Source organism: Crocodylus siamensis, chromosome 5, assembly GCF_052110815.1.
Source record: "Crocodylus siamensis isolate JL-2025a chromosome 5, ASM5211081v1, whole genome shotgun sequence".
NCBI classification, from domain to species: Eukaryota; Metazoa; Chordata; order Crocodylia; family Crocodylidae; genus Crocodylus; species Crocodylus siamensis.
Window position 1 is genome coordinate 174,473,278 of NC_143399.1, and position 27,045 is coordinate 174,500,322.

At 43.9% G+C, this 27,045-nt stretch overlaps 1 protein-coding gene across 2 annotated transcripts in view; it reads right to left on the minus strand.

Moving 5' to 3' along the window:
* Positions 1-13,536, minus strand: part of ITGA8 (integrin subunit alpha 8) — a 169,431-nt gene extending 155,895 nt beyond the window's left edge. Inside the window, exons 1-2 of one of the 2 annotated variants that reach the window (XM_090047204.1) lie at positions 13,240-13,536; positions 12,949-13,073 (exon numbers count right to left, since the gene is read on the minus strand). In XM_090047204.1, the coding sequence (XP_089903330.1) occupies positions 12,949-13,073; positions 13,240-13,412 (298 nt within the window). In that variant the 5' untranslated portion in view covers positions 13,413-13,536. The remainder of the gene's footprint in view (positions 1-12,948; positions 13,074-13,239) is intronic. The other variant, XM_090047203.1, reaches the window with a different exon arrangement.
* Between the last annotated feature and the right edge of the window lie 13,509 nt (positions 13,537-27,045).

Here is a 27,045-nt window from a genome sequence, read left to right on the forward strand (position 1 = left end):
AGTCACACAGCAGGGTTCTCTGTCCCCAGTCCTGGTGCTGCCCAGCTCCCAGCTCCTTCCAGGAGCCAGGAGCTGATCAGTGCCAGGACAGGGACACTCTCTGCTCCTCCCCTGCCCCAGTCCCAGCACTGTGAAGTTCCTGGCACCCTATAGGAGCTGGGAGCCAAGCAGCACTGGACTGGGGAGCTCTCTGCTTCCTTGCACAGCTGGGAGTTCACCAGGAGTTGTCCCACTTATGAGGCAGCTGCCAGTGAGCCCTGTGCCCTGCAGGGATTCCCCACCCAAAAGAGGACTGGCCAAGATCTGTTGGCAGCTGCCAGCAAGCCCCTGGCTGAGCAGGGAAGCCCTGCTGGGCAAGGGGCTCACTGGCACCTATGTGTCCCAATGTGCACAGGAGCCCTGTGCACATCAGAACCCTTCCAAATGTGTACAGGGCCAGGAGACAGCTGCTGCAGAAGCCAGCACAGGTTTTTTGGCTCCGTACACATCAGAACCAGCCCCTGTGCCCCCTGACAGCCCCTGGGCTAGCATGCTGGGGGAGCCCAGAGCTCCCCCTGGCTACTGCAGGGAGGCAGAGAAGCATAGGCACAGCTGTACAGGGCTGCTCCCATTGGGAGCAGATTTGTTCCCAACAGGGTGCACATGTAGACATGCTTCTGGGGAAAGCTTACTGCACAGTAAGTCTATATCGCATTAATAGCATGTGTAGAAGTGTGTAATGTGGTTTAAATGGTAACTTTGCCACTGCACAGAATTGTAGAAGCAGCAAACTCCCACTTCTCCTTTAATCCATAACTTTTGCTTTGTTCTCCTAATGGAGCCCAATGTTCAAATGCTTTCAACCATTAAAAACTACCTTTTAAAATTAAACCAGTAGATTTGAACATAGGCAATGTTCAGGAATGCAGTTTTGACTGAAAATAAAGCTTTTAGGCCAGGGGTGGGGAAACTATGGCCCACAGACTGGATCTGGCCCATGGAGGGGCTTTGTCCGGCCTGTGGTGGGTCCCTTGGTTCCGCCTTGCCAAGGCGTTGCCCAGTCATGGAACATCCTGCTGCCCCCTGGGCATGCAGTGGGGCTGAAGTGACTCCATGGCTGGACTGCCTTTCTAGACATCCCAGGCAGTGGCGGCTCCTTCTGGCTGTTGCCACCACTAGCCCCAGTCCTGCAGTAACAGCAGGGACCAACATACATGCAGCCCTGACACCATGCACCCTGCGCCTGCTCCGAGCTCTCCTGTCTGGGCTGAGCAGCGGTGGTGCAGGAAAGAAGCTGATGCTCAGTGTGGGGTAAAAGCAGCCCACTGATTGCCTTGTGCGCCAAACCCCAGAAGTTCATGACTCAGCATCCCAAGTGGAGGCAGTTATATCCCAAGTCTGCAAGGACAGGCACTTCTTTCTGGTACAAACTCCCCACGCTTCTCTGCACTTCATTCCTGGCTAGCTTAGGTAGCTGATTACTCCAATATTTCTAACCCTCTGCTTCTTTAGCACCTAGAATCATAGAATCAATGGGTTGGAAGGAACCTAGACAGATCATCAAGTCCGACCCCGCCTTCGTAGGCACGAATGAGCACTGCGGGTGGGAGGGGTCACCTAACTCTCCCTATACATTTTATGATGGCTGTAGGCACCTAATTTGAGGATGAAGATGTTATTAAGTGTCATGGTGCCAAGATATTGCACCATCTAACTCTTAAGTACCACTGTGCACCTGTACATCAGCAGCTTGACCACAATCACACAGAAGTCAGTGACAGAGCAAAGAAGGAAACCTAGGTTTCCCTAAATCTTACTTAGCGTTGTAACTACTTCCTTTCTCTAATGCTTGCAATCTATACACAGGCTAAAGCTTCTCCAGTTTGGCCCTAATCCTGTAGTCTTTACCTCAGATCAAACCCATTTCTTCCATTGGGAGTTTGGCCTGAATGAGAAAAGATTTATACAATAGCAAAAGACATATATACGGTTTCTAAAACTACAGAGAAAGGCAAATGCTTGCCCTTCCTATTTAGCTACAGAGGGCAAAGCTTGCACAGAACTCATGTGGCTTAACCATTGTGCTAGACCTGAGGGCTCTGTTTGTATGTGTTGAAAGAGTCATGGATGTAGGGCAGGAAAAGGCTAAAAGATCCACAAGCCAGTTCCCTGATGGAGAATGGGAATAACAAGAGTCTGGAGGGACCTCTCTGTTGCTATTTCATTGGCTGAGCAGAGAGGATTCCTTGCTCAGAACATCATCACCCAACCTTGTTGAGGCTGTAATCTGTGCAAGAAAGACATTGTGATCCAAGTTTTAATATCATATACTTCAATGGGAATCCTGTCTGGGCAGTGACCTCAGAATTTGGCTTATGAACAAATGAAAATGAACATTATTAGTCATCCATGAATGGAGCTAGCATTGTAGTGTTTCTAAATCAGTCACTCAGCATCATCATGTCTTGAGATATTCTCATTACCATGGGACTGATTTTTTTTATCCTGGCCTGCACAGGGACAGCAGTACATACATATAGCAAGTACAGCTTTCTGAGCAGAAGCACTGTTTTCCAGTGGGTCAAAAAAACCCCAACAAAAAACACTGCACACGTTCTCAATTTGTTCGGTGACTCATACCATATGGCACCTACTTGAAGCATGACCTAACAAAGAACTTAAACAAAGCCATGGAGAGAGCCAGATACTCAAGTCAGTAGCATCCCAGACTGCCTAGGGAAACTGTGGACTCTCTATCACTGGACATGTTAAAAATGTTGGACAGCCACTTTCTGGGGATGATCTAGGTGTAGTTATGTCTATATTCTATGGTGGGTATTTCCCTTGTTTCTAGGCTTTGCTGGTTGCCCCTGCCCCCCCATGCCCTACCCGCTTCTGCTACATGTGTGAGAGTGTTTTTAACGCTTCTGCAAGGGCATAGTGTTGGCTACAACCAAGGCTATGGACTTTGATTGGGGTGTGCCAATGCTCCTGCTTTGACCGAAACTGGAGGTTCCTGGCCAGAGGATCTTTCCTCTCTGTTCAGTTAGACTGATTGCCATATTTGGGATCAGGAAGGAATTTCACCCCATGGTCAGGGATTGGTACAGACTGTGAGGGTTTCTGCCTTCCTCTGTAGCGAGAGGCGTGACCCTCTACGGTGATCTCTTGAGCCTATATCAACGCTCATATAGAAAAGCAGGATGCTGGCTGCCGTGATTCCCCAGCTTTACCTGTGTTAGGTCTGTCTTGTGCCAGGGTCAATGGTAGTCTTATGCAGAGTTTAGATTATGGATCATATAGGATGGTCTGGATAAGGATGATCCTGCCTCAGGCAGGTGGTTAGACTAGGTGACCTCTGGAAGACCCTTCCAGTTCTACTTCTCTATGATTCAGTGATCAATAAAACTCAACTGAATCACATTGGAGGTTATTCTAATAAGAATTATAGTGGTGTCTCTGAAAAGAGTGTTTGGATAACCACATTTGCTAGATGATTAATGATAAAGAACCATGAGTAGGAGGCAACAGTAGCGTTCAGAAAAGATCTAGCATGCTGCATAAAGTATACGTTTTGTGGGGAACCTTGTAGAAGTAAATCCATAGAGCAGTGAAAGTAGAAAAAATTGAATCCACAAAGTAAAAACTAAAACTATGTTAGAACACAATATAGGTCACAGTTTTGCCCTTAGGGCCCCTCTACACATGGAGGCAAAGATACAATGGGATCTAATGTATGATCCACACAATCATGCCTCCTGCCTCCACAGTCATGCCTCCTGCCTCCACATGTGCCTGGCAGGAGGCACAACTGTGGGAACATGCAATAGATCTCACTGCACCTTACTATCAGTGCAGGGGGAGTCCAGCTCTATGCACCTCCATGGCTGGGAGACACAGTTGCCACAATCTCCCAGCACCAAGGGTTTGTGAAACCCACAAAACTGAGAGATCGCAGCTGCTGTTATTTCCCAGTCCTAGGGTTTCACATACCACCAAGGCTGGGATATCACAACAGCTGTGATCCTCCTGACCGAGTGGGACCTGAACCTGCAAGGTGCTGCTGGGACCCAGAATCAAGCTGCTGGGGATGGGAGCTCCTTTAGTTGTGGGTCTTCCAGCCCCAGCTGGGCATGGTGCATCCCTGCAGCTGGGAGCCCCATTCCTGCAGCTGGGAGCCCTGTCAGCTGGAGACCCTGCTACACATACAAATTAAAGCTGGATAGCAACCAGCTATGAAGTTAGCACATATTTTCAAGGTCTAACTTTATAGCTTGTTAGAGCTTTCTATGCTGTGATAAGTACCTAGTCTCAGGGCAATTGTGCAATTAACCAGTTAATTGTGTGATACCTGTAACATGTAGAGGGGGCATTAAAGTATACATGTAAATAACAGATGCACATGTAAATGTAGGACTTGTATACCTTACACCAAGCCTTTCAGAAGTAGGCACAACTCTTATTTTCACTTACCAAATGAGAAAGGACTCATATGAATAGCCAAGGACACTGCTACATGATTTGTACCTGGAAATTTCTTTGTATGAATCTGATTAAATGGATGCATATGGAGAAATACTGAAGAGTAGTTCAGTAGAACAGTAAATAGGTTTATTTAGTAGAAAAATGTTAGTAGAAAAAATAATTCAAACACCCCATATCGAATGTCCAACATCTACTAGAACTATAAAATAACTTTAACACACCTCACATGCACAAGCAGTTAACAATTAATTAACAACTTTCTCAAATGAAGAAAGGGATTAAAAATGCTCCCCATAACACCACTGATCTAAACTATGCTACATACAATACTTCTACATGAGCTCACCCCTCCATCCTCAAAAAATCTGGAAAAAGAAATATAATGTACACACGTATCCCAGCCCTAGTGACACTGCACAAGAGGTACTGCTTTGCAAGAGGCAAGTATTTCTCTGCAATGTTTAAATACAAATATGTACATACTGTATTTATCTAAATTCAAGAGGACTTTGAAGTTAAGACGACCCCCCCCAATAACTGCTTTACTTGGAAAATGTATAAATTTGTTTTAATTTTCCATGTATTAAATCTAATTACTAGAGGTCCTAAATTCATCCTCCCACCACTACAATGAGGCAAGCAGTGGCAGGGGATCAAGCAGTCTCTGGGAGCGGTGGGGGGCAGGTAGTGGGGGAGTTAAGCTGCTTGACCTCTGCCCCTTGCCTGCTCACAACTCCCCCCCATCACTTATCTCCACCAACACCTATCCTTTCTCCTGCCTGTGCATCCCAGCACCTGCACCCCTGCACTACTTGATCTCCCCATGTCTACATCCCCTAGCAACTGCCCCTGGGTGCCTGCCACCCCTTGCTGCCTGCCACTTCCCTCAGCCTCTGCCTCCCCTACTGCTGCTGCCTTGGCAGCCCCCCTACCAGTTACCCTTTGGGTCCAGTAGGGCTCTGTCCCTGTTCCAGGCTAGCATGTCATTGATCTGGATCCAGTCCAACTCAGTAGTAGTGGCAGCTCCAGCTTGGCCCCACAGCTGGAGCCTGAGCCAGAGCTGCTGCCAACATTGCTGCTAGCAGGCCAGGCTGGGGCTAGAGCAACTATGTGCTCCTTCTCCCATGCTATAGCAGGGATGAAGCCCTGCTGGAGCCAGAACTGGAGGGGCAGAGGCTGCAGTGGGAAAAGGGAGCATAGGGGGGCAGAGTTGGTAGGGGGCACATGCAGCAGTTGTGGCTGTGACCCTGATCCCAGGCAGGGACCAGGCCTCTATCATATCATACTTGAATCCAAGACAAGGGGCTTTGCCATGTTAAATGTGGGAAAAAACCTTGTCTTGAGTTTGGGTAAACATGGTAAATAGACATTAATCATATGCATGTATAAATAGCTGGCAACAAATTGTTTCTGCTTTAACTCTTGCAAATGCAGTATCTTTCCCCCTGCAACATGGCTGAAGCCCAGGATACACAATACTCAGACTCATATCTTGTGACTCCCCAGGGCTAGAAAAGAGAGCATTTTATCATTTTAAAAAGCCAGATGCTTCCATGTTAAGTTACATTTGTTTCCCACTTTACTACTTTAAAGAAACATCATAAAGATTTTTTTAAACTTTTTTTTTTATGCTGGAAAAGAGTACTGGACTTCCATGGAGGGAGTGTTAACTGTTCCGCAGAGTAAGAAACCTGTTCCTGCTGCTTTCAGGTGAGATTTTGTGCAATAAGCAGCAGCACCTGATGCCGATACTCTAGTGGTCTCACTGCAGATTCCCACTGTTAGCTTTCAGCCTCATCCTGTTAATGCTGGTTTGTAGGAGTGGGTACCTCCACCTGAAACCTGCCCACTCCCAGAAAGTGCCTATTTCTAGTCACTCTCTGTAGGGTTGCAGGGTAGAGACAACTTACCCATTCCAAGCCTGTATTTTGCCCAAACAGTGAGTCTCTCATTTTTATCCTTGCTATTCACAGTGACACTAATTCTGAGTCTTCCTAAGATGTTTAGAGGCAAAGCACAGTCACAAGGCAGGAACTTGAATCTAGGGAACCAGAGAGCCTGGCTCAGAGTGGACCCCTGGTAACCTGATGCAGCTTACAGGACCATGGATATTAATGTTATGAACTAGTTAAACATTCGGGGCTTATGAAGAGGAGTCTATTTTTAAACTAAACAAAATTTGCATAAATGAATGAGGTTTTTGTTGTGCTAATTTATCGAGTTATTTGTATAACAACAATATTCAATTAAAAATTGGACCAAATCAAAAAGTTTTTAGTTTTAATTTCCCTGAGTTAGGAAAAAGGAAGATTAATTGAAGATTCACCGAATTAAAACTTGGATAAACGCATACATGCAACCCCCAAACAACATGTGAATAAAGACATCGGGTTTGGGCCAGTTCAGCTAAGGTACTTTTCTCTCTTCTACTTCTCAGAATAAATTTGGACAATTGGTAAAATGAACCACATATCTGACATAAATCAGAACTCTCCATGTGAATCATTAAGCCCACAGTAGGACAAAACTGGTGCTGCTGAATGAATGGTGTCAGAATTTGAAGGTGGGGTGAATGTTTTCTCCCTTCATATTTTCTCTCCAGATACAAATCTTACTTTGTAAGAGGATTCTAAATTTCTCACAAGATCTCACCATCTTTACAGTTAATAGTTTTTTTCATGTAACTAAATCTCCAGAGTCTCACAATACATCCTTTACTTATACAGTACCTGGATTTTGTTACAATCAGCTCAACTCCTGGCCAAACTGGCTCATGCTTTTTCTCAACTGCACGCTTGGCCAGAGCTGACCTAGATTTCCCCCTCCCCCTCTTAATTCTTGACAGGATGTTCATATTTTCTTTGGTTAGTTTGAAAACTGTTTGACCACTGTAAGATAAAGTACACTCAAAGGACAGAATGCATACACCAAATCCTGGAAGATTAGCAAGTTAATGTTCCATCTGTGCTGGCTTTTTTAAAATAGGGTTATACACAAAAAAGCATAAAGTTGTTGCTATCACGTGCCACATTTTAAAACTGAAATTACAGTTTTTTTTACAATGCATATTATTAGTTTTCCAACAGATCTGATGCATAAATATTTAGTTAGGGAGGGGATTCAAGTTTGGTCCTGGCTGCAAGATGTTCTGAGTCTTTTAAAAGTAATGCATTTAATTAGGGGGGAAGATTTCTCCACGTTGCTCTCCTGCTACCCCTTCTGGCCTATAGAAGGAACAGCAATCACATTAGTACTGGCAGACCAAATGTCATCCAGGAGACTCTAATAGTTAAAACTTCAAAGCTACCACAGAAGTAGATATTATGAGCTCCACTTTAGACAAGAGAAAAAAAAGCAAAGAAGTGACCTGGGAAGAAGGAACCAGGATCAGAACTAGGATCAGAACTTAGTCTAGTGCTGTGGAAAATTACTGGACCAACTCTTTGGAAAAAACAAAGTCTGTGAGCAAAGTAGGTATTTGTGCGGTACAGCACAGGGAACTGAACATTTTGATTTCTTAATATTGAAGTCAAACATCAAAAAAAAATCTGCAGTACCTACTACTTTGGCTAGTTTTATCAGCTGTAAAGGACCATAATCATAAACTGATGGGCTTCTGATTTATGACCATTTGGAATAATCCTCTGTTGAAGAGTTTAGGAAGCCTGTATCAAAACAAATAATCCAAGTACATATGAATGCATTATTTGTATTCTTGCAAAATAGTGTGTGTACATCTAAGCAAGCTCCCTTTTGTGCATGGTAAATTAGTCCATACAGAACTTCACTCTAACACTGCTTTACTGCTAATGTAGAGCTAGTTCGTGTAGCTTTTCATTACAGTATAATGTAGACATACACTTCATTTCAGTTAGGATATTTGGTTTAACTGAACATGCTCTGGTATACAAACAACAGTAACAGGAACATAATGCACACTTCAATCTCACCCTCCACCACAACCACCTTCCCCCCCTGTCCCAGATCCTAATACATCTTTGTAAGGGATTTTAAATATTGAAAGCAACTTAGGGAAGCACCACAATTCGAGTCAAATGTCTGCCTGCCTGTTATGATACCCAGCTGCCAAATATTGATGTAAATACCATTTACAATAGCAGAAGTAACACAAAACTTTTCTAGTGGTTGGCTGGATGTCCGTTCAGGAGAGTCTGGGGGGATATTGGATCAAACAAAATAAGAATTAGTAGAATAATAAGGAACCCGCTTTGTACTTGGTAGTTAGAACACAGTGTTCTGAAGCAATGAAAATATTTAAAACTTGCTTCATAGTTGTCACTAGACACCAGTTACACCCTGGCTACATGTTTGATGCCATAATGAAAATAGTGGTAGCTCCTTCCACTACCAGATTTGCAAGCATGTGATCTTAGCTTCTGAAAGGAAGCCCAACATGTAGCAAGAAAGCTGCACAACCCAGAAAGGTTTTTTGCCTTTTGACATTTGCCATATGAAACAAAGCATAATGTATGACTGTTAATGTCATCATTACAAAGCAGTCACTTTGCATTCATTCACACTGGTTTTAGATCTCTAATAAAAAAATACAGATTCCCACTCTGGACCAGTGCTACAGTATCCAGAGTGTCAACCATGTTCACCTAGCAGTCTCAGTTGGGGTTGGCACCTGTGGTTCTCCACTTCAGGAATCAACAAGCAGCAGTTTATAGGGTGGCTTTCTTAACACTAAATTACTGTTTATTTTAAAACAGCAAAAGAGAGCTATTTTCCCTAAAGGTGGCAAAAGACACTTGACAAACCTCTTTTCTCAGTCTGGTTTCCCTGAACCCCTTCCTGAACAACTACTCTCTTCTTTCAAACCAGCCACATTTCTTTTGATTTTCTGATTCCTTGGCTTTTTCCTGAACAGAATTCTCTTATAAAAACCCTCAGATGCTTGCAGAGAAATGGTCTCTTTCCTGTTTGGGTTACTGTATTCCCTTTTGAAATAAACTTATGCATTCATACAATAAATGAACCAGTAACTAGCTGTATACTAAGTAGTATATAGTATCCATGAATTATTTCAGAGCAGCTTCATGTACATCTTATAATAATATCACCATGTGGTACAAGACTTCTTGGGTCCTGATAGGTTTTTATATTAGACTTGCCAGCTTCCCCTCTTCTACATTTGAGAGGATGGTGGATAGTAACAGAATGTTTGAAATTCGGTTTATTTACCTCAGGTAGATAATAAAATGCAATTACTTGCAAGCCCCACTTATCCAAGTAGTGTTGGCCAGCGATACAATGTCTTTCCAAAAGCAAAGCATAACCATTACAGGAGAGTTTAAAGGATGGCTTGTATGGACCACACACCACAAGAGTAAAACACATATTGAGAAGAATGCTCTCTTCCACAGAACATTCTTGTGTTGCTTCATTTAAATCTTATAATTAATGTTGGCAGTAGAAGTGAGAAATACATCCATATATGCTATACAGTCTCCCCTCATTGGGAAAATGTAAGCATAAGCATAATGCAAGCAAGTTACTCATGTATGTCAAGGGGATACTATACCTCCATAATATGAAAACATATCAGAGACCTATTGCATTTATAATTTAGGGAAATTCTTGATACTGCTGCCGTTTAAGTGACATGTAAAACATTATTTCTCACTATCCACCACCCTAGATTACATTCTGGTCTTGAAGTATATTATTATTGTTTAGCAGTTTGTTTTCCTTTCTCTGTGCTTAGCAAATACATCTCCTTAAGCAGCTAATACTGGGGTAGGGCCGAGCTAAAACTACTTTCTTTGTAAGTGCTGTATAAAAATGCATCAAAATTAAGGCTCGTGGCATAGAGACAGTGTAACAATTTTCTCTTTTCTGTTTTTGGAAGGTCATTTCCAAAATATCAAAGTAATTAGTTACAAAACCTTTCAAAAACTGCTGTCACACGTGGAACACTCCCCTTAAAAATCAGCTCCTCTTCCCCTAATTGTTAGTGCAAGTTCCTAATATGAGAAAAAGGATGATTTTGTGGTTAAGGCCACAAACTGGAATGAATGGATCCAGATTTAATTTCCAGATACACCACAAGCTTCCTGTATAATCTTAGATAATCTTAACTACTGCTTTTGTGACTCAGTTTTTCCATCTGTGCACTGGGAATAATCATACCTCTCAGGGTATTTGGAGGAATAAATGCATTAGTGTGCAAGGGATTTGTACAGCAAGTACCTAGACAGGTGGAATAGGCTGAAGATATCTCTCAGAACATTTTGATTGGTAAAGTCCCCAAGATGGGAAATATATTAAAAGAGATTATCTAAAACAACATCCTTCAGACTAAAGTCTACATTGCCTGTTCTGCTTCAGGATACAAATGAAATGAAAGTAGCAGAAAACATGTTAATATAGCTGAAATATTCTGAAGGGTGAGGAACCTGCACCTGGGGAAGGCACACAAAACCCAGCCTGAAGCTTACTAGCAAGGGTGCCAGCAACAGCAAAGCCATGGCAGCACAAGCACTGGTGCATGCTGGGCAAGCCTATCCTGGGCTTGTGTTTCTTACACCAATCACATCTCCATTGGCACAGGCACTGAGGCAACCCATGACAAAGCTGACCAGCTATGCCTAGCAATGATGCATTCATACCTCCAACTGCAGCATTACCATAAGTTTAGTTTTGTCTTCCTTGGGCAAGAGAATTGATGTAAGGCCACAAATGTTTGACTAAATCAATGCTCCCTGAATAAGTGGTGGCATATGCAGAGCACTGCACACACACATTATTCTAATTCCATCCTACTCCTGCATTCAAGTGCTCTGCACTGCCAGATCGCACAAAAGAGATTCTCCACTAATATATGGCACATGCCCTGGTACCCAAACCCTTTCTCTTCTCTCCATCCCTTGCAGGCACACAGATTTGCTTTGCCTCTGTGGAGTTCTTGAGAACATTTTGTGCTTCACCTTAGAGTTCTGGACTGCCTACCATAAAAATAAGAAATTATCTAGTTGGGATGCAAAATAACATTGGCACAACACCACAGCCCAAAGCCTTCGTTATATCTATGTAGTCAACATCTTGCAGCTATGCCCCCCTGCCTGCTTCACAGATCTGAACTCCTCCTCCAAACAGTGGCATATTCTCTCAGAGTCAATAGGAACGAAAATTTGTGGAGATTTCTTGAGTCTCTTCAGCAACCCCTTTGTGCGTTTTCCTTAGGATGACCTGATCTGACCCTACATTTCCACTGTATTCTTTTTTCAAAACAACATTTTAAAATGCAATGGATTATTCCTTTGGAATTGGAAGTTCCAGATTTAAAACTGGTAAATACCTAATACTTAACATATTTTACACTTCCAGCATTGTAAAGAAGTGATTTGCCCATATGACATAAATATTAGGTGCAAGAGGATTTTTTGCTATATATGAGCACACAAACACATATGCAAACACAGTGGACATGCCCTGTACATGTATGTTCATATAAATCTACATGCATATATAAATTGACACGGTACATAAGTAATATAGGTATATCTCTATTCAGTACCATGCTCTTTAGGACTGGAGTTGCTCTTGCCCTGCATTGAAAAAATATCTTACAAGAAACTAAGCCTGATTGAGGCTAATCACAGTAAGAGTGTGGGTGAGTGAGGAAGCATGCAAAATTGACTTGTTGGATGTATGGAAGTGGTGTGAATGAACCATCACATTTATATCAATAGGCTTTGGTATGTTATAGTCATATCTGCATGAATAAAGAGTACTAATAAGAAATAACACAGAAAATTGTAACTTTTTCTTTAATGATTAAATTGAAAAATCTGAAATTAAATTAGTCAATGTTAACTTTTTTGGAACACTGGGTTCAAATTATTTTCAAGTGCTATAAAGAGAAAGCACCAGAAAGCATAAACAGCCTGAGCTGTTTAAAATGTGTGTTCCCTTTAATTAAATAAGAAACATCTGTCTTGGGATTTTGAAAGTGGATGTAATCCATTCACATTATGCCTACATCAGTTTGCATCCAACATCTATTATTTTGAAAGAAAATTCTTCCTCTCTGTGAAGAATTAAATAAGCGTGCAACACAGGGTACTTCCTCCGTTGCAGCGGACAGAACATCCCTTGTTGAGAATAACCCTATAGATTAACAGCAGATTTCCACTTTTCGGAAAGAAGCACGTGAAACAAGGGGTGAACATTCAGGAGACAAAACAAATAGACGGCTCCATCTAAGACAACTGAAACCCCTTTCCTCAGAGCCTTGGGGAACAGGAGCCACAAAGCAGACCCATGCACTGATCCTGAAGGTCACAGGACTGCCATTTCCCCAGGGACCATTCAACTCTTCCCCACAACAGACACACACAAACTTCTCTAGAAAACTACAGGCACCAAGGGAGGCCACAGAAACCTGCGTGGAGACGACCTGCCGGATGAGGTGACTGGGGCAAGACCACGCCAAGCATCAGGGGCAGACAGTGTACTCACTAGTGGTGTCAAAGGGGATCTGCTTGCATTGTGTGGCTGGCCAAGGACAGTAGTACACGGCTCCTCCCTCCTGGATCTCTGGCTGTGTGGTGTTGGCTTTGGGAGCTCCGACCAGGACGCTCACCCTGCAAAACACGGGAGAAGTCAGTGCTGGGGAACGAAGGGCAGCAGTGAGGCGAGGGGCTGAGGGCACCTGGAGAGCCGGGCAGTGGCGCCGGCAGCGACCTCCGATGAGGGAGAGGGGCCGTCCGGTTAGGACGGGGGCTCGAGGGGGGCGCTGGGAACACTTACGTGCCGGGCTCCGGGATGTAGAAATCCACGGCGTAGCCGAAGTAGCTGCCCTGGGGCCCGCTGTACACGCTGCGCTGCTCCTCGTCCAGGTTGAACGCCAGGAGCGCGCGCGGCCACAGCATCGCCGGCAGCAGCAGCGGCAGCAGCACGGGAGGCAGCAGCAGCATCCGCATGCTCACCCTCGTTCTCGTTCTCGTCCCCGTCCCCGTCCCCGTCCCCGTCCCCCTACTCCTGCTCCTCGCGGCGGCGCTCGGGCTGCGCAGGGCGGGGAGTGCTGCCTGCGCTCCCGCATCCCTTGGGCGGCCGCCGGCCGGGCAGCGCCGCCAGCCCCGCTCGGCGCCGCCCCCTGCCGCCCGCCGCTGGAGCGCGCCGGCAAAGGCGGCGCCGCCGGGAGCCGTTGGCGGTCGCTGCGTTAGGCCGGGCGCGGCCGTCGCCCAGGCTCCGCGGGGTGCTCGCCCCTCCTGCCACCGCCAGTGGGCCCTTCCCCGCCGAGCTGGGGAACACCCTTTTTCTGAGGACTGGGAGAAGAATATTGCAGAGGTGGAGGCAGAGGAGGGAGGGAAGAGGGAGCAGCATGGAGCTGCTAGTTGGGCTTTCCCTGGTCAGAGGTGAGGGCAGGAGGCAAGGTAGAACGGAGCCCCCTTGCCTTGTGGGCCCCACCCAGGTACCCTGGCTGGGGTACTAGGGGGAGCCAGGCCAAGCCTATGAGGAGGGTGGGGCTCCCTTCCCCCCCTCCACCCAGGTCTCTTGACAGCAACAGCAGTAGCTGCTGTGGACGGAGCTGGAGGTGGGGAAAAGGGGTGGAATGGAGCCCCCTTGCTTTGCAAGCGTAACTCAACTCCCCCTAGTACCCCAGCTGGGGCGGGGATGCTCTACCCCACTGCCTCCCTTCCAGCTCTAGCCAAGCAAAGCCAAAGTTGGCAGGTGGGTGGTTCACCAGCCTCCTTGGAGGCTGCTGGAGTGCCTGCACCTGCTGGCTGGGGCCAGTGCAGACAGGCTCTAACCAGTGTAGGTCAGGGAGCAGGGGCTCTAACTCATGGCACTTGGTATAAAGCACCATAAGTTAGAACGCAGCCCCTGAACATCTGTGGGTACCCTAAGTGGGTTGGCACTCCATCCCTGCTGTATGTAGTTCTTTCCAGTGTGCCTTCTGAAAACATGCATGGGGCACATTCACCCCATGGCAACCTGGAGATTGATACTACTGCAACCAGGTAGAACTGTCCTGTGCACCTCTGTTTCCAGAAGACACCCTGCAGGATCAGACCAGGACAGGCTGCAACAAGAGCCCATGCTCTTGCCATAGCCACTTTCTGATCTAGCTTTAGAGAGGGTGCATGGCACAGTGCCACCTCTCCATGACAGCAGTGGCAGTAGGATGAATATAATAGAACTTAATTATCTAATCAATAATGTGTTGATTAATAATAGAATTGAGCCCTTGGTATTTTGTAGCACCCTTGGTCTCTACTGTAATTCACTCACTGAAGGGGCAGAGTTAAGGTTGTAATCTCAAAACAGCTCTGAATATCTGGACTCTTATTACAGTCTTACCCTTAAAGCCAAACTAACAGGTTTTTTTGTATTTAATATTTAGAAAGGAGTATTCATAAACCCGAGACACCCACTGTGTGCACACTGGAACATGAGAAGCCCATATCTATACTTGGGATAAGATTTCACTGGCTTCTAGATGAACCCTTCCTCCCCTCAACCCCTGTGAAATCCTGAATGGTTTTTCTTCTGAAGATTCTTACATTCTAAAAGAGCCTTTTATGAAATTAAAGTGCCTAGAAAAGCTACTCCTAAAAATTGGACATTCATCAGCTCATTATAATGACTACTAAAGATGGCTATCATTGCAAGTAGCATGAATGGAAAGAAGAGGTCTTTTCTTGTTTTTAAAAGAATCTGTAACCACAGGAAAGATGTAAATCCAAATGCCTGGTTCAAAACAGATTAGATGGTCTATTGCTCTGTAAATTTCACTGTTAGCACACCACTGACTATATAAACTTTAACTACACTGAAGGCATTAACTTAAATTCACATGAAAAGAAAAATCAATATACACAGTCACCGCAATTCTTGTACAAGAGCAGGTGTCAAATCTCTTCCCTAATGGAAACACAGATTAGTCCAGGTTCTGCATTGAATGGGGTTATCAAGTGAGAAAGAGGAGAAATATAAAAAACAAATGCACTTCATTCTCTTACAGAATTCTTCCCACCCCATGACTACATTCTAGATGTTTTCTTAAGAATATGTTAAAATAAATTTTCCCCTTTTCTGCAAAGCTAAATGGGACATTACAAAAATATCCCCTGAGGAGACAGCATATTTAACTTTTAAATTATCGTTTTTTTCTGGTCAAGCCAGAAATAAACAAAAAGGAATTTTTAAAAATAAGCACTTAATCATCTAAAAGGCAGTTCATCTGAGTGACTCTAAGTACCACTTACAGTACAAATGTTTATAAAGGAAAAGAAAGATTTGATGAAGAAAGCATTCAGAATGAAGGCATGCTGAAAATCCCACCTAGTACATTTGAGTTTCCATATTACAGCAGTGCTGCTTTTTAAGAGCTGTGTGATAAAAATTATTTTTGATACCCTGGATCTTTATAACTTTCTATATTATTTCTAGCATTTAGTGTCCTGTCCTTACCTTGCACTACTAGCTTGTGTGGAGGGATTATGAAAGTTTCTCTTCTGGTGTTCCTATTTGAATGAGACATAAATATAGCAATAATTTAGAAGATTTCTCAGATGAACAAGTATTTATAGTGGTAAGGACCAAAAGTGCAATTAAAAATGTCCCAGTGTTTTAGGACAACAAGTTCTAATTCCAAAAGTGACTTAGAGCCTGGGCAGACAACACATTGACGTTGGTGTAATTCATATCTGTTTTGTGCACAGAGGTACTTCTCATTAGGATCCAGAGTAGACAGTTGCACTGCTATTCTGGGGGTAGTTTTCTCTCAGTAGGTAGCTGGGAGTATTTCATAGCTTATTTGTATTATGCAAATGAACCCTATTACATACATGGGATTTGTATTATGCAAATTACTCCCCCAAATGATGCCTCCACCAGCATAACATATTTGTTTACTTTCCCCCCTGACTTTTCCTAGAGCAATTTGAGTAAATGGTATTTGAATAAATGGAGTAAATTGTAAATTGGCATAGGGGTTTATGTTGTGTGTCTGAACCTTGTGTATACCAGCATAAAGAAAGGTTACATAGATATAACCATGTCATCTGTCCAAGCTCTTAGACTTCAAAAGTACTTAGAGGTTTTGAAAAGTTTATACTAAATTCCAATATAATATAAATTTAGCCCTTTATGAATGAGCCGTGCTACATAATAACATTATTTAATTTTTTATCATATAAAATCATATAATTGTATTGGAAGAGACCTTAAGGAGTCATGTAGCCTAACCCCCTGCTCAAGGTGGTATCATCCCTTACTAAACCATCCCAGAGAGATGAAGTTAGCAGTGTTAGTCTGATGTCAGATAGAAGGCAGAGTAGATTTGCACCTTATAGACTAACCAAAGTAGATATATCAATGCATCTATCATAAGCTTTTGTGGGCTGAAGCTCACTTCAAACTTCAGCCCATGAAAGCTTGTGATTATATATATCATCTAGTTAGATTAGTCTATAAGGTGCAATTCCTCCCTGACTTCTACTGAACCATCTCAGTAAAGCTCCTAAAATGTCCAAGGATGTAAAGTCCACAGTGTCTCTGGGTAGCCCATTCCAATGCCTAACCACTCATATAGTGAAAGAGTTCTTCTTACTATCTAACCTAAATTTCCCTTGCTGCCATTTAACACTGCAGCTCCTTTTTCTTGTTCCTTGCAGCCACAAAAAACAGTTTGAAGACTTATCAGATTCACCCTCCTCTCCAAACTAAAGCTATGTTTCCCAGGCTTTTAATCATTGTTTTCCACTTCCACCAGACAATTTATTCACATCTTCCTTGAAATGAGGGGTGCAAAACAGGTGAGGCCTCACCAGTGCCAAGTATAGTGGGAGATCTCTTCCTTTGATTTGCTAGGGACGCTTCTAGTAATACCGCCTCAGGTGGTGTTTGCCTTTTCTGTAATACGAGCACACTGTCGGTTCATATTCAGTCTATGGTCTGCTGTGACCCCTAGATCATTTTCTGCAGTACTGCATCCTAACCAGTCATTCCTCAGTCTGTATTTATGCATGCAATTGTTTGGTCCCAAGTGCAGGACCTTGCATTTTTCCCTTCTGAATTTAATCTGGTGGATTTTGAAACAAGGTCATTCTGGATCCCAGCCCTACCCTTGAATGTAACAAAACCCCCAGTTTTTATATATAGATACGCATTCCCTTCCCTTCCCCAATTATTTCTGGCTGTTCTTTCTCTCCCTGTCTATTTCCTATAGACAAGCATAAACGAGCTTAGACTTAGGATAAGCTTTAACATTTTTATTTTGGTACAAAGTTTTTGGATTTGGATATCCACTTTTTTATATTGTATTATTTTTAAGTTTGTATTGATTCTTACTGTTGTATATTGTATTATTATCATTTTCATATTGATTTTTGTTTCATATGGATATTGTATGGTTTAGTCCTGTGTTTGTAAGTTAACCAAAGTCATGTCAAGTTTCCATTTTGTATGTCAAGTCTCCATCTTGTGTCCTCTGGTTGGAGAGGGCATCCCACTGGGTCTATCTTCACTGCCCCTTTTTATAGGGGCAGACCTTGTGTTACCCTAGTGACAGGAGACATGCCCAGGCAAGGGTCTGTCCCTGGCAACGGTAGGAGTCATGTATCCCTCTCATGTAAATTGGTTCCCGGATGAATGACAGTGATTGGGAATGAATGAAATACAATGGTAGCAGGCCTCTACTGAATGGCCTGTAATGACTGGGCCATCACCTTGCATTGATTCATCCAGGAACTATGGACCTCACCCAGGAACAGAGACAAAAACCCAGCGTTTGAAAGACAAAAGACCCTGCAGAACCAGCAACTCTACCATTGTACCCCACCATTACAGACACCCAAAGCTGCACATCCCTGCATGGAGCACATATGCTCGGTATGCCAGGGACAGACCCTTGCCTGGGCATGTTTCCTGTCACTAGGGTAACACAAGGTCTGCCCCTATAAAAAGGGGCAGTGAAGCTAGACCCAGTGGGATGACCTCTCCATCTGGACCAGCACCATGCTACACCACCCATCCACCCAGAGGCCTTGCCAGCAACCCCCCTTCTGGACAACACCTACTGGATAAGGCCCCCTTTCCAGCATAAATAGGTAACTATCACCTTCTACCCCCTCTTCAACCAAGGACTTTGACTCTGCTTCTCTTTCCTACCTGGACTCCAGCCCTTCCACTGATTCTCTTTCTCCTGGTGTGGGTGTGTGCACGTGTGGGTGTGTGTATGTGAGAGAGAACCAATAACTTCATGGGGCTGTGTAGTGTGTCTGTTTAATAAAACTGTTATTTGGATCCCTAAGTTGGGTTTTGCTTTACTATGGTTCAGCCCTGCTCCAATCTCTGCTTCTCGCCCCTCTGTCTCCTTTCTCCCTCTCCTGCTTCTGGCTCACTGCCACCTCCAACACCTGTCTTGAGCTCCTCTCTGCCTCCAACCCCTCTGTTTCTTTGCCACTGTCTTATCCTCTCTGCCTTTTCCTTTTCCCCTGAGCAACCAGGTTTCTGCTTCAGTTTCTTTCCTGCCTATCTCCTCCTTGCCACCACTTATCTGTCCCCTCACCCCAAATATCTCAGCTGTCTACCTCAGTTTCCAGCCCCAGTCTACCTTTAGTAAACTCAAGCCTCAATTTCTCAGCCAGCTTCTCTGTAGTTCACTGGTTCTAATCCCGGTTCTGGCTACTTTCACTCCCTACACTTTAATTTTCTCTCTCACCTTAACCTTTCCCCAAGTATCCCAGGCACCCTCAAGCACACACATACACACTGTACCTCCAAGTTAGGAACTTACCTGTGTGTATGTGTAGGTGGGTTGTACGTGTGTGAACTGGTGATTGTGTGTGTGTGTGTATATATCTCTATCATTGTATGCATGATATATGAATTAGTGATCTGGGTCCAACTTTTGGGGTGTATAGTGTATGTGTTTGAATTGGTGATAGGTATGCATGTGCCTAGGTTGGTTTGGATGTGTATGTGCCTGAGCTGGTAGTGTGTGTGTGTGTATGCACCTAATTGATTTGTGTGTTTGTATATGTGCAATTGTGTCACACCCTCCTGTCTAACAGCGCAATATTGAGATCCTGAGAGTTGGCCTGACCCCACAGGGCAACACGAGAATGTCTGAAACACCAACCAATTTGGTGCCATGTGCGAATTTGCTAAGTGTGCACTCAGTCCCAATTGTCCATATCATAAATGAAGATGTTAAATGATGCCAGACCAAGGACAGACAACTCCAATAGGTATCTTCTCCCAGTTAGATGCTGGGCGATTGATAACTATTTGTTGAGGCTGATCTTCCAACCATCTGTGCGTCCACCTTTTATCTGGTCTGTAATTCCTTAGCTTACTGAGTGTCATGAGAGATGGTATCAAAAGACTTGCTAAATTCAAACTATAACACATCCACTGCTCTCCGCCCATCCACAATGCCTGCCATCTTATTGGAAATCTAGTTCTATTATGCAATTGATCTCAAAGCACTTTTCAAAAGTAAATATCAAAATCCCTATTTTCCAAATGGGGACACTGAGGAACACAGGAGGAAGTGATTTGTCAAAGGTTACCCAACAAGCCAATGGCAGAGCTATTAACAGTTTATTAAAGAGTCCTTAATGGACTGGCCGACACCAACATCCTGAAAGATAGCCAGCACAGGTTTGTTGCGGGTAGGTCTTACTTAACCAATCTCATTTCCTTTTACAAACAGATGACCTATCACCTGGACAAGGGAGAAGAGATTGATGTTGTATATCTTGACTTCAAAAAAGCCTTTGATCTGGTATCCCATGATCACCTCTTGGTGAAACTGGCCAATTGTGGCCTTGGGTCCACCATGATCCACTGGCTGGGAAGTTGGTGCCGTGGTCAGACCAAGAGGGTAGTAATTGAAGGAAGCCAATCATCATGGTGCCCTGTGACCAGTGAGGTCCCCCAAGGCTCTGTCCTTGGACCCATATTGTTCAACATCTTCATTAATGATGTGGACATTGGAGTCAGAAGCGGACTGGCCAAGTTTGCCGATGACACCAGACTTTGGGGTACAGCATCCACACCCGAAGACAGGAGGGCAATCCAGGCTGACCTTGACAGGCTCAGCAAATGGGTGGATGAGAACCTGATGACGTTTAACACCGAAAAATACAAGGTTCTCGACCTTGGGAGGAAAAACCTGCAGCATCCTTATAGGCTCGACCACAAAATGAACATGAACCTGCAATGCGATGCTGCAGCTAGTAAAGCGACCAAAACGCTGGTTTGCATCCATAGATACTTCTCAAGCAAATCCTGGGACATCATTCTCCCCTTGTACTTGGCCTTGGTGAGGCTGCAGCTGGAGTACTGCATCCAGTTTTGGGCTCCACAATTCAAAAAGGATGCGGAGAAGCTTGAGAGAGTCTAGAGGAGAGCCACATACATGATCAGAGGTGAGAAAAACAGACCTTACGATGACAGGCTGAGAGCCATGGGGCTCTTTAGCCTGGAAAAGTACAGGCTCAGGGGTGACCTGATGGCCACCTATAAGTTTATCAGGGGTAACCACCAGGATCTGGGGAAATGTTTGTTCACCAGAGCGCCCCAAGGGATGACGAGGTCAAATGGTTATAAACTCCTGCAATGCTGTTTCAGGCTGGACATAAGAATTTCTTCACTGTCTGAACCCCCAAGGTCTGGAATAGCCTGCCATCAGAGGTGGTTCAAGCACCTACACTGAACACCTTCAAGAGAAATTTGGATGTTTATCTTGCTGGGATCCTATGACCCCAGCTGACTTCCTGCCCTTCGGGCGAGGGGTTGCACTCAATGATCTTCCAAGGTCCCTTCCAGCCCTAATGACTATGAAATCTATGAATACAAAAGACAGGGAAGGGAGGGAAAGAAGTGGGGGAGGTGGGGCAGTTCTGGGAGAGGCAAATAATAAACCTACAGGGTCAAAGGGTCACAAAAGCTAATCTAGGTAATGAGAACCTGTAGTTCGTTTAGACCATATTTAACATAATCCAGTCTGTGGATGATTTTTTGTTTCAGAATTTCACATTCGAGTTCATTTTTAAAGATCTGCTTTCTAAGAACAGCTACACTGATGTCAACAATGGGATATCCGAGGAGACTCAGGTGTTCTGCCACAAGCTTGTGTATCTGACTGGACCCGAAGTCAGATCTGGGTTCATACATTCATATCACTCTCTCCATTTGATACACTGTTCCGTGCATGTCCTTTCACTGCATCCGATGAAGTGAACCCAGTCTCATGAAAGCTCATGATATACATCTCTTATTTAATTAGTATACTACATGCAAATCTACCCTGCTTTCTAAAGACAGCAAAAATATAGCCAAGAGAGAAGTCTGGGCAGAGAGGTAGGAAAGTTTTGGAATATGATGCAAGTGACCTTATGAGCCCATGATTGACAATCACTGCTTTAGGTCAATGAATCACATTTTTCAGTTGAATATCAGTATCTACAGGTGCAGACAGAAGTGACAATTTTCTCCCATTCTGTGACCAAACACAAGTGCATGACTGCAGATAGCTTAAAAAATGTCTGATTGAGTGGAAAGCTGAACCCTCCTTGCATGAGGTGTCAGATAAAGACAGTTCAAAATGTAGCATCTTTTGTAACTTGTTTTTGTGCCCCAAGAACGAGCTCCCTCCACTGCCTTTTCCCTTCCCATTCTGCAAGCAGTGAGTGCTGGCAGAGAGCCCTGGCTGTTGCTATAGAAACCTGACTGTAGGTTTCCAGCCCCAGCTACATTCCCCTCCCCCCCTTGAACCAACTGTGAACTTCTGTTTAGTCCGGGGTAACATTGTAACTCAGGATGCTTTGTAAAAATCCATTTGAGTTATAACTGGAAGATGCACTTCTGTCTGCTATTTGTTTGAAGACTGGGACACATTTTAAGGCAGAAATACCTTTATACTATTCAACGGAAGGGAAAAAATATTGTACGTAAGAACATTTCTTTGAATCAAATGCAGATTCTTAAAGGTATTTGCAGCACCTAAACTGATTTCAATAGGCACCTTAATTTGGGCCCACAATTGACGGAGATGGGCCCAGAATTTAGGTAGATCAGGTGAGGGAGGCTAGACATCCATAAGTCTGGATTCAGGCATCAGATGCAGGCTGGTAAAGTTCATGGGCGACACTAAACTGTGGGGGAAGATGGTCACACTGGAAGACAGGATGGGGATACAGGCTGACCTGGACCCACTTGCAAGGTGGGCAGAACAAAACCTGATGGCATTCAATGTAGAGAAGTGCAGGGTGCTCCAACTCGGGAGGAAGGAACAGCAGCATACTCATAGGCTTGGCAGTGCTATGCTCGCTAACAACATGACCTAAAGAGACTTGGGGGGTCTTGACTGACCACAAGATGAATGTGAGGTGCCAATGTGATGCCATAGCCAGCAAAACCAACCAAACACTGGTATGCATCCACTGATGCATTTCAAGCAAAGCCAGGGATGTCATCCTCCCACTTTACTCTGCCTTAGTGAGGCTGCAACTGAAGTACTTGGTCCAGTTTTGGGCCCTCCACTTCAGGAGGAACGTGGATAAGCTTGCGAGAGTCCAAAGGAAAGCCACCTGTATGATCAAAGGCCAAGAGGGCAAGCATAATGAGGAGAGGCTGAGGGACTTGGGACTCTTCAGCCTGGAGAAGAAAAGGCTCAGGGGGAACTAGGTCGCAGCCTATAAGTATATAAAGGGGGTGCATCAGGATCTGGGAGAACAGTTGTTCATCAGGGCTCCCCAAGAGATAACAAGGTCTAACAGCCACAAACTCCTAGAAGGCTGATTTAGATTGGACATAAGAAAAAACCTCTTTGCATATTTGATACTATTTGATTTTTTTTCATTCAACTTTTTTTCTTTCTTTTTTTTTTTTTAAAACAGGATGCAACCCAGTAACACTCCTTGACTGAGCCACAATTGTTATATATGAGGACTGTATGTTTAGGCTTCCTCTGGGAGTTTCAGAATGTGTTGCCACAAGATTTGACTCATTTCAATCTGGATATTGTAATCTACATCATCCCTGAGGAGTGCAGCTGTCTTAGTGGGCTGAAATATTAAAAACCAAACTGTAAGACTATCTGGAGCTAGGTCAATTAACTGATTTGAAAATTAGAGTAAAAGCCTAAACTGACATTAGACACTGACCTGGAGCCACAATAAGGGAGTCTAATGTGTCTTGATGTGAATCTATAGAACAGAGCACCAAACTGCATTTAAAGAGTCAGTCTGTGTCTCTTTACACTAATCAATAAACTATTTGAAAGCCTGGATGCTGGACTGAATCCTGCTTGCCCCACAAGTAAAACAGAAATTACTGGATGAAGTTCTTTGTCTTACATTATGCAGATAAGACCAGACTATTATAGGGGAACCTCTGGCATTAAATTCAATGAATCAGAACCTCCATTGGAGTTTTTGTCTCAGTAGTAAGAACTAAAGCAGCGATTCTCAACTGATGTACTGCAGTACTCTAGGTGATGTGCAATCCTTTTAAAGCTGCTACACTGTCCTACACAACATTTGTGCATTTAAGTAAGCGAACATCTACATGTGATTCACAAAATAAACTGAATGGCCATGTCCAGTTGAGCATGGACTTCAAGTATGTGGCACTGCAGACCTGTTTGCAGTGCCACACACACACATGCAGGCATTGTCCATGCTGCTGCTTTGCAGCGTGGGGGCGTTTCTCAACTCCAGGAGATCCCAAGGTAAAAAAAAACCCATGGCAAAAAAAAAAAAAAGTAGTGGCACACATGGCAGGAGCGCATGCTGCCCAAAACCAGAGCCTGACCAGTCAGAGCCACAATCCAGCTGTTAGCCAGGCTCCCTGGTGCAGAGTGCTGCAGCTGCAGCTCCCAGAGACCCCCAGATAAGGCTCTTGGGGTCAGCTCTGGAGCACACCAGTCACAGGCACAAGTAGCAGCAGCACAACATGAGCTGTTGATACTTGTCCCCAGAGAAAACTCAAGTTCTTGCTTGTGGGAATGTGGCCAGTGGGTATGTCCCCACAAATATGCACTTGTGGTTTGTGGCACTTTGGAGCAAGTTGAGGCGCTACAAACTGCAGGTGGTGCACCTGCAACTGTTTGCTGCACTGGTAATTAGTAGCATAGTGGTCTTTTTGAGCACTAGGAGATTGCAGTGTCAGAAACAGCTGCCTCTGAAAAAAAGCAGTGTGGTGCATATAGCAGCAGTGTGCACCGCCATAAGGGAAGCCTGGCTGGCCATAGCTATGCTCTGGCTGCTGGCCAGGCTCCAAGCAGCTGCAAAGCTGCCACTACTACTCCAGTAAGCCCCTAATACCCCAGGTAAGGCTGCCAGCCCCAGCCAAGGTGCTGGCCCCAGCCTCCACTACCCCACTCAGGAAAATTTGTACCACACCAACCCCACATGCAGGGGCACAGTGGCAAAAAGCAGTATTTTTGCTGCAGCAGCTGCACGTCCTTGCATGTGGGGATGCAGTAATTTCAACCAGTGTTAAAACCTTTGACCTATTAAAGTCTTTCAGAGATGTTTGCAACTGAAAAAGTCCTGTATTTAGTCAAAAAGAAAAGAAAAAAAAAGAAAAAGAATGAAGGTTAAGAGGGAGCATTTCCTTCTTCTATGAGTGAAGGCAGTGGCACTAGTAAGGTGCTTGTGCATTTTCAGACAAGCCAGTCAGTACTGGTCACCTAAGTTCAGCTGTTTTTGCATTGTGCTATCACACTGCCATTTTATATTAGTGCTGAGCATCCACTCATGGAAGTTGTTTTACTTGTTGTGATAGCAAGGGTTAACTTTTGAATTAATGTACTACAACTGACATAAATAAGTTCATTATAAAAACAAAAAGCTGATGATCTATTTAGTGCAACTGTAATGAATATCTCTGCATTCAGAAACAGATGACTCTGAAGCAAGTTCCATGGTTTTTTTTCCATTTTGTATAAAAATGTTGTTTCTAGTCATATTGCTTCTTTCATGCACTGTAATAAACATCTTTTTTAAGGTAGCGTACTAAATAGTTTTTGAAACGGGGTATTACTAAATTCAGAAAAGTTACATAGTGGTGGAAATCATTGTACTAGAGACTAATCAATTTTTATATAAATGGGGTCTTTTTACAGTAGTTTTAAACTCATTTATATCATTAATTGCATAATCTAGCTTTTAACATTAGAAGGATATTATCTCAAAGGACTGTGCAGGATTTTAGCAGCATAACTTCTTTTAAGGTTAATGGAAATTTTACTGGTAAAAGCCTTCGAACTGAAATTGCAGCCCAGGTGTTCAGTCTCCATGATAAATTTACTATTTCCTTCAATTATTTGCTGGTAAGATTTCTGTAGTAATTAAGGTTTTCTGGATACTGTAATGGGAGAAATTAAAAATCAATATGTTGGCTCCATAAGAATGTTGTCTATATAAAAAATTCTTTACAGAAGATAGTCACAATTGTGCCAGTACCAGCAGCTTTACCCATGTCCTGGGGGCCCGCAGGATGTGGCAGCAAGGAACCTGGCCAGCAGCTGGAGCTTGGCTATAGCTGGGCAGCCTCCAGTTTTGGGCAGCATGCCATGTGTGCCGCCGCCCTGGTTGTTTTTTAGGCATGACCCTGGGATCTCCTGGGATCAACCCTCTCCTCCCCAACACCTCCAGTTTGCAAAGTAAATGTGCGGAGGACATTTACTCCAGCCTCCCCTACCCCACCCAAGGGCATGTGTGGCACAGACATTCCCCAGGGACAAGTAGCAGCAACCCAAGGTGTGCCACTGCTACTTGTCTCTGGGGAAATGCACATTTGCTCATGGGGATATGTCCAGGTTGGCCAAGGACATCTGAATTGAGGCCAAAGCATTCTGAAATATTTACTCCATACTAGTTCCATTAAGAATGGCAAACTTGTGTATTGAACTTGTTCTCATTCCTATCAACTATACCTTATTAATCTTGCTGTATAAAAAAGCCTCCAAACCTTTCTCCTCAGACCCTAACTGCAGTTCTGTGAGAACATGATTCTGCTTGGGAACTGCATTAGGATGACAAGCCAACAGAACTTGTCCAATGTTCAGTTTTCCTATTTACACTTATGGCTCCATAAGAATGTTGTCTATATAAAAAATTCTTTACAGAAGATAGTCACAAATGAAAAGTATGAAGACATGCTTGACAAGCAGATTATGTTTTTCAGTAACTTAAGCTTGCAGGCTCCGGGAAGTGTTATTTTTAATGGGATCTATAAGGCAAAAACTATTTCCGTATATAAATACTAAATACAGTCTCATCAAACAAATAAGGTCAATACCAAACACAAAAGTGTATTCTCATATAAACAGAGGATATGATTAGCAGTCTTGCATTAAGAAGCCCCAAGGCCCGAGAATAGCAGAGATGTTTTAGGTCAGGATTAAAATGCAATCACTTACAGTACGTACAGACGTTAAACTTAGATTGACCTAACTAGGGGTAGATCAATCTAAGGGCCAGTCTGTACAGATGTTTACAGAGCTTAGATCAGGCAAAACAGGCCAGTCTGATCTAACTGAGGAGGTGAACTAAGATTCATAGAATCATATAAGTCGGGTCAGAAGGGACC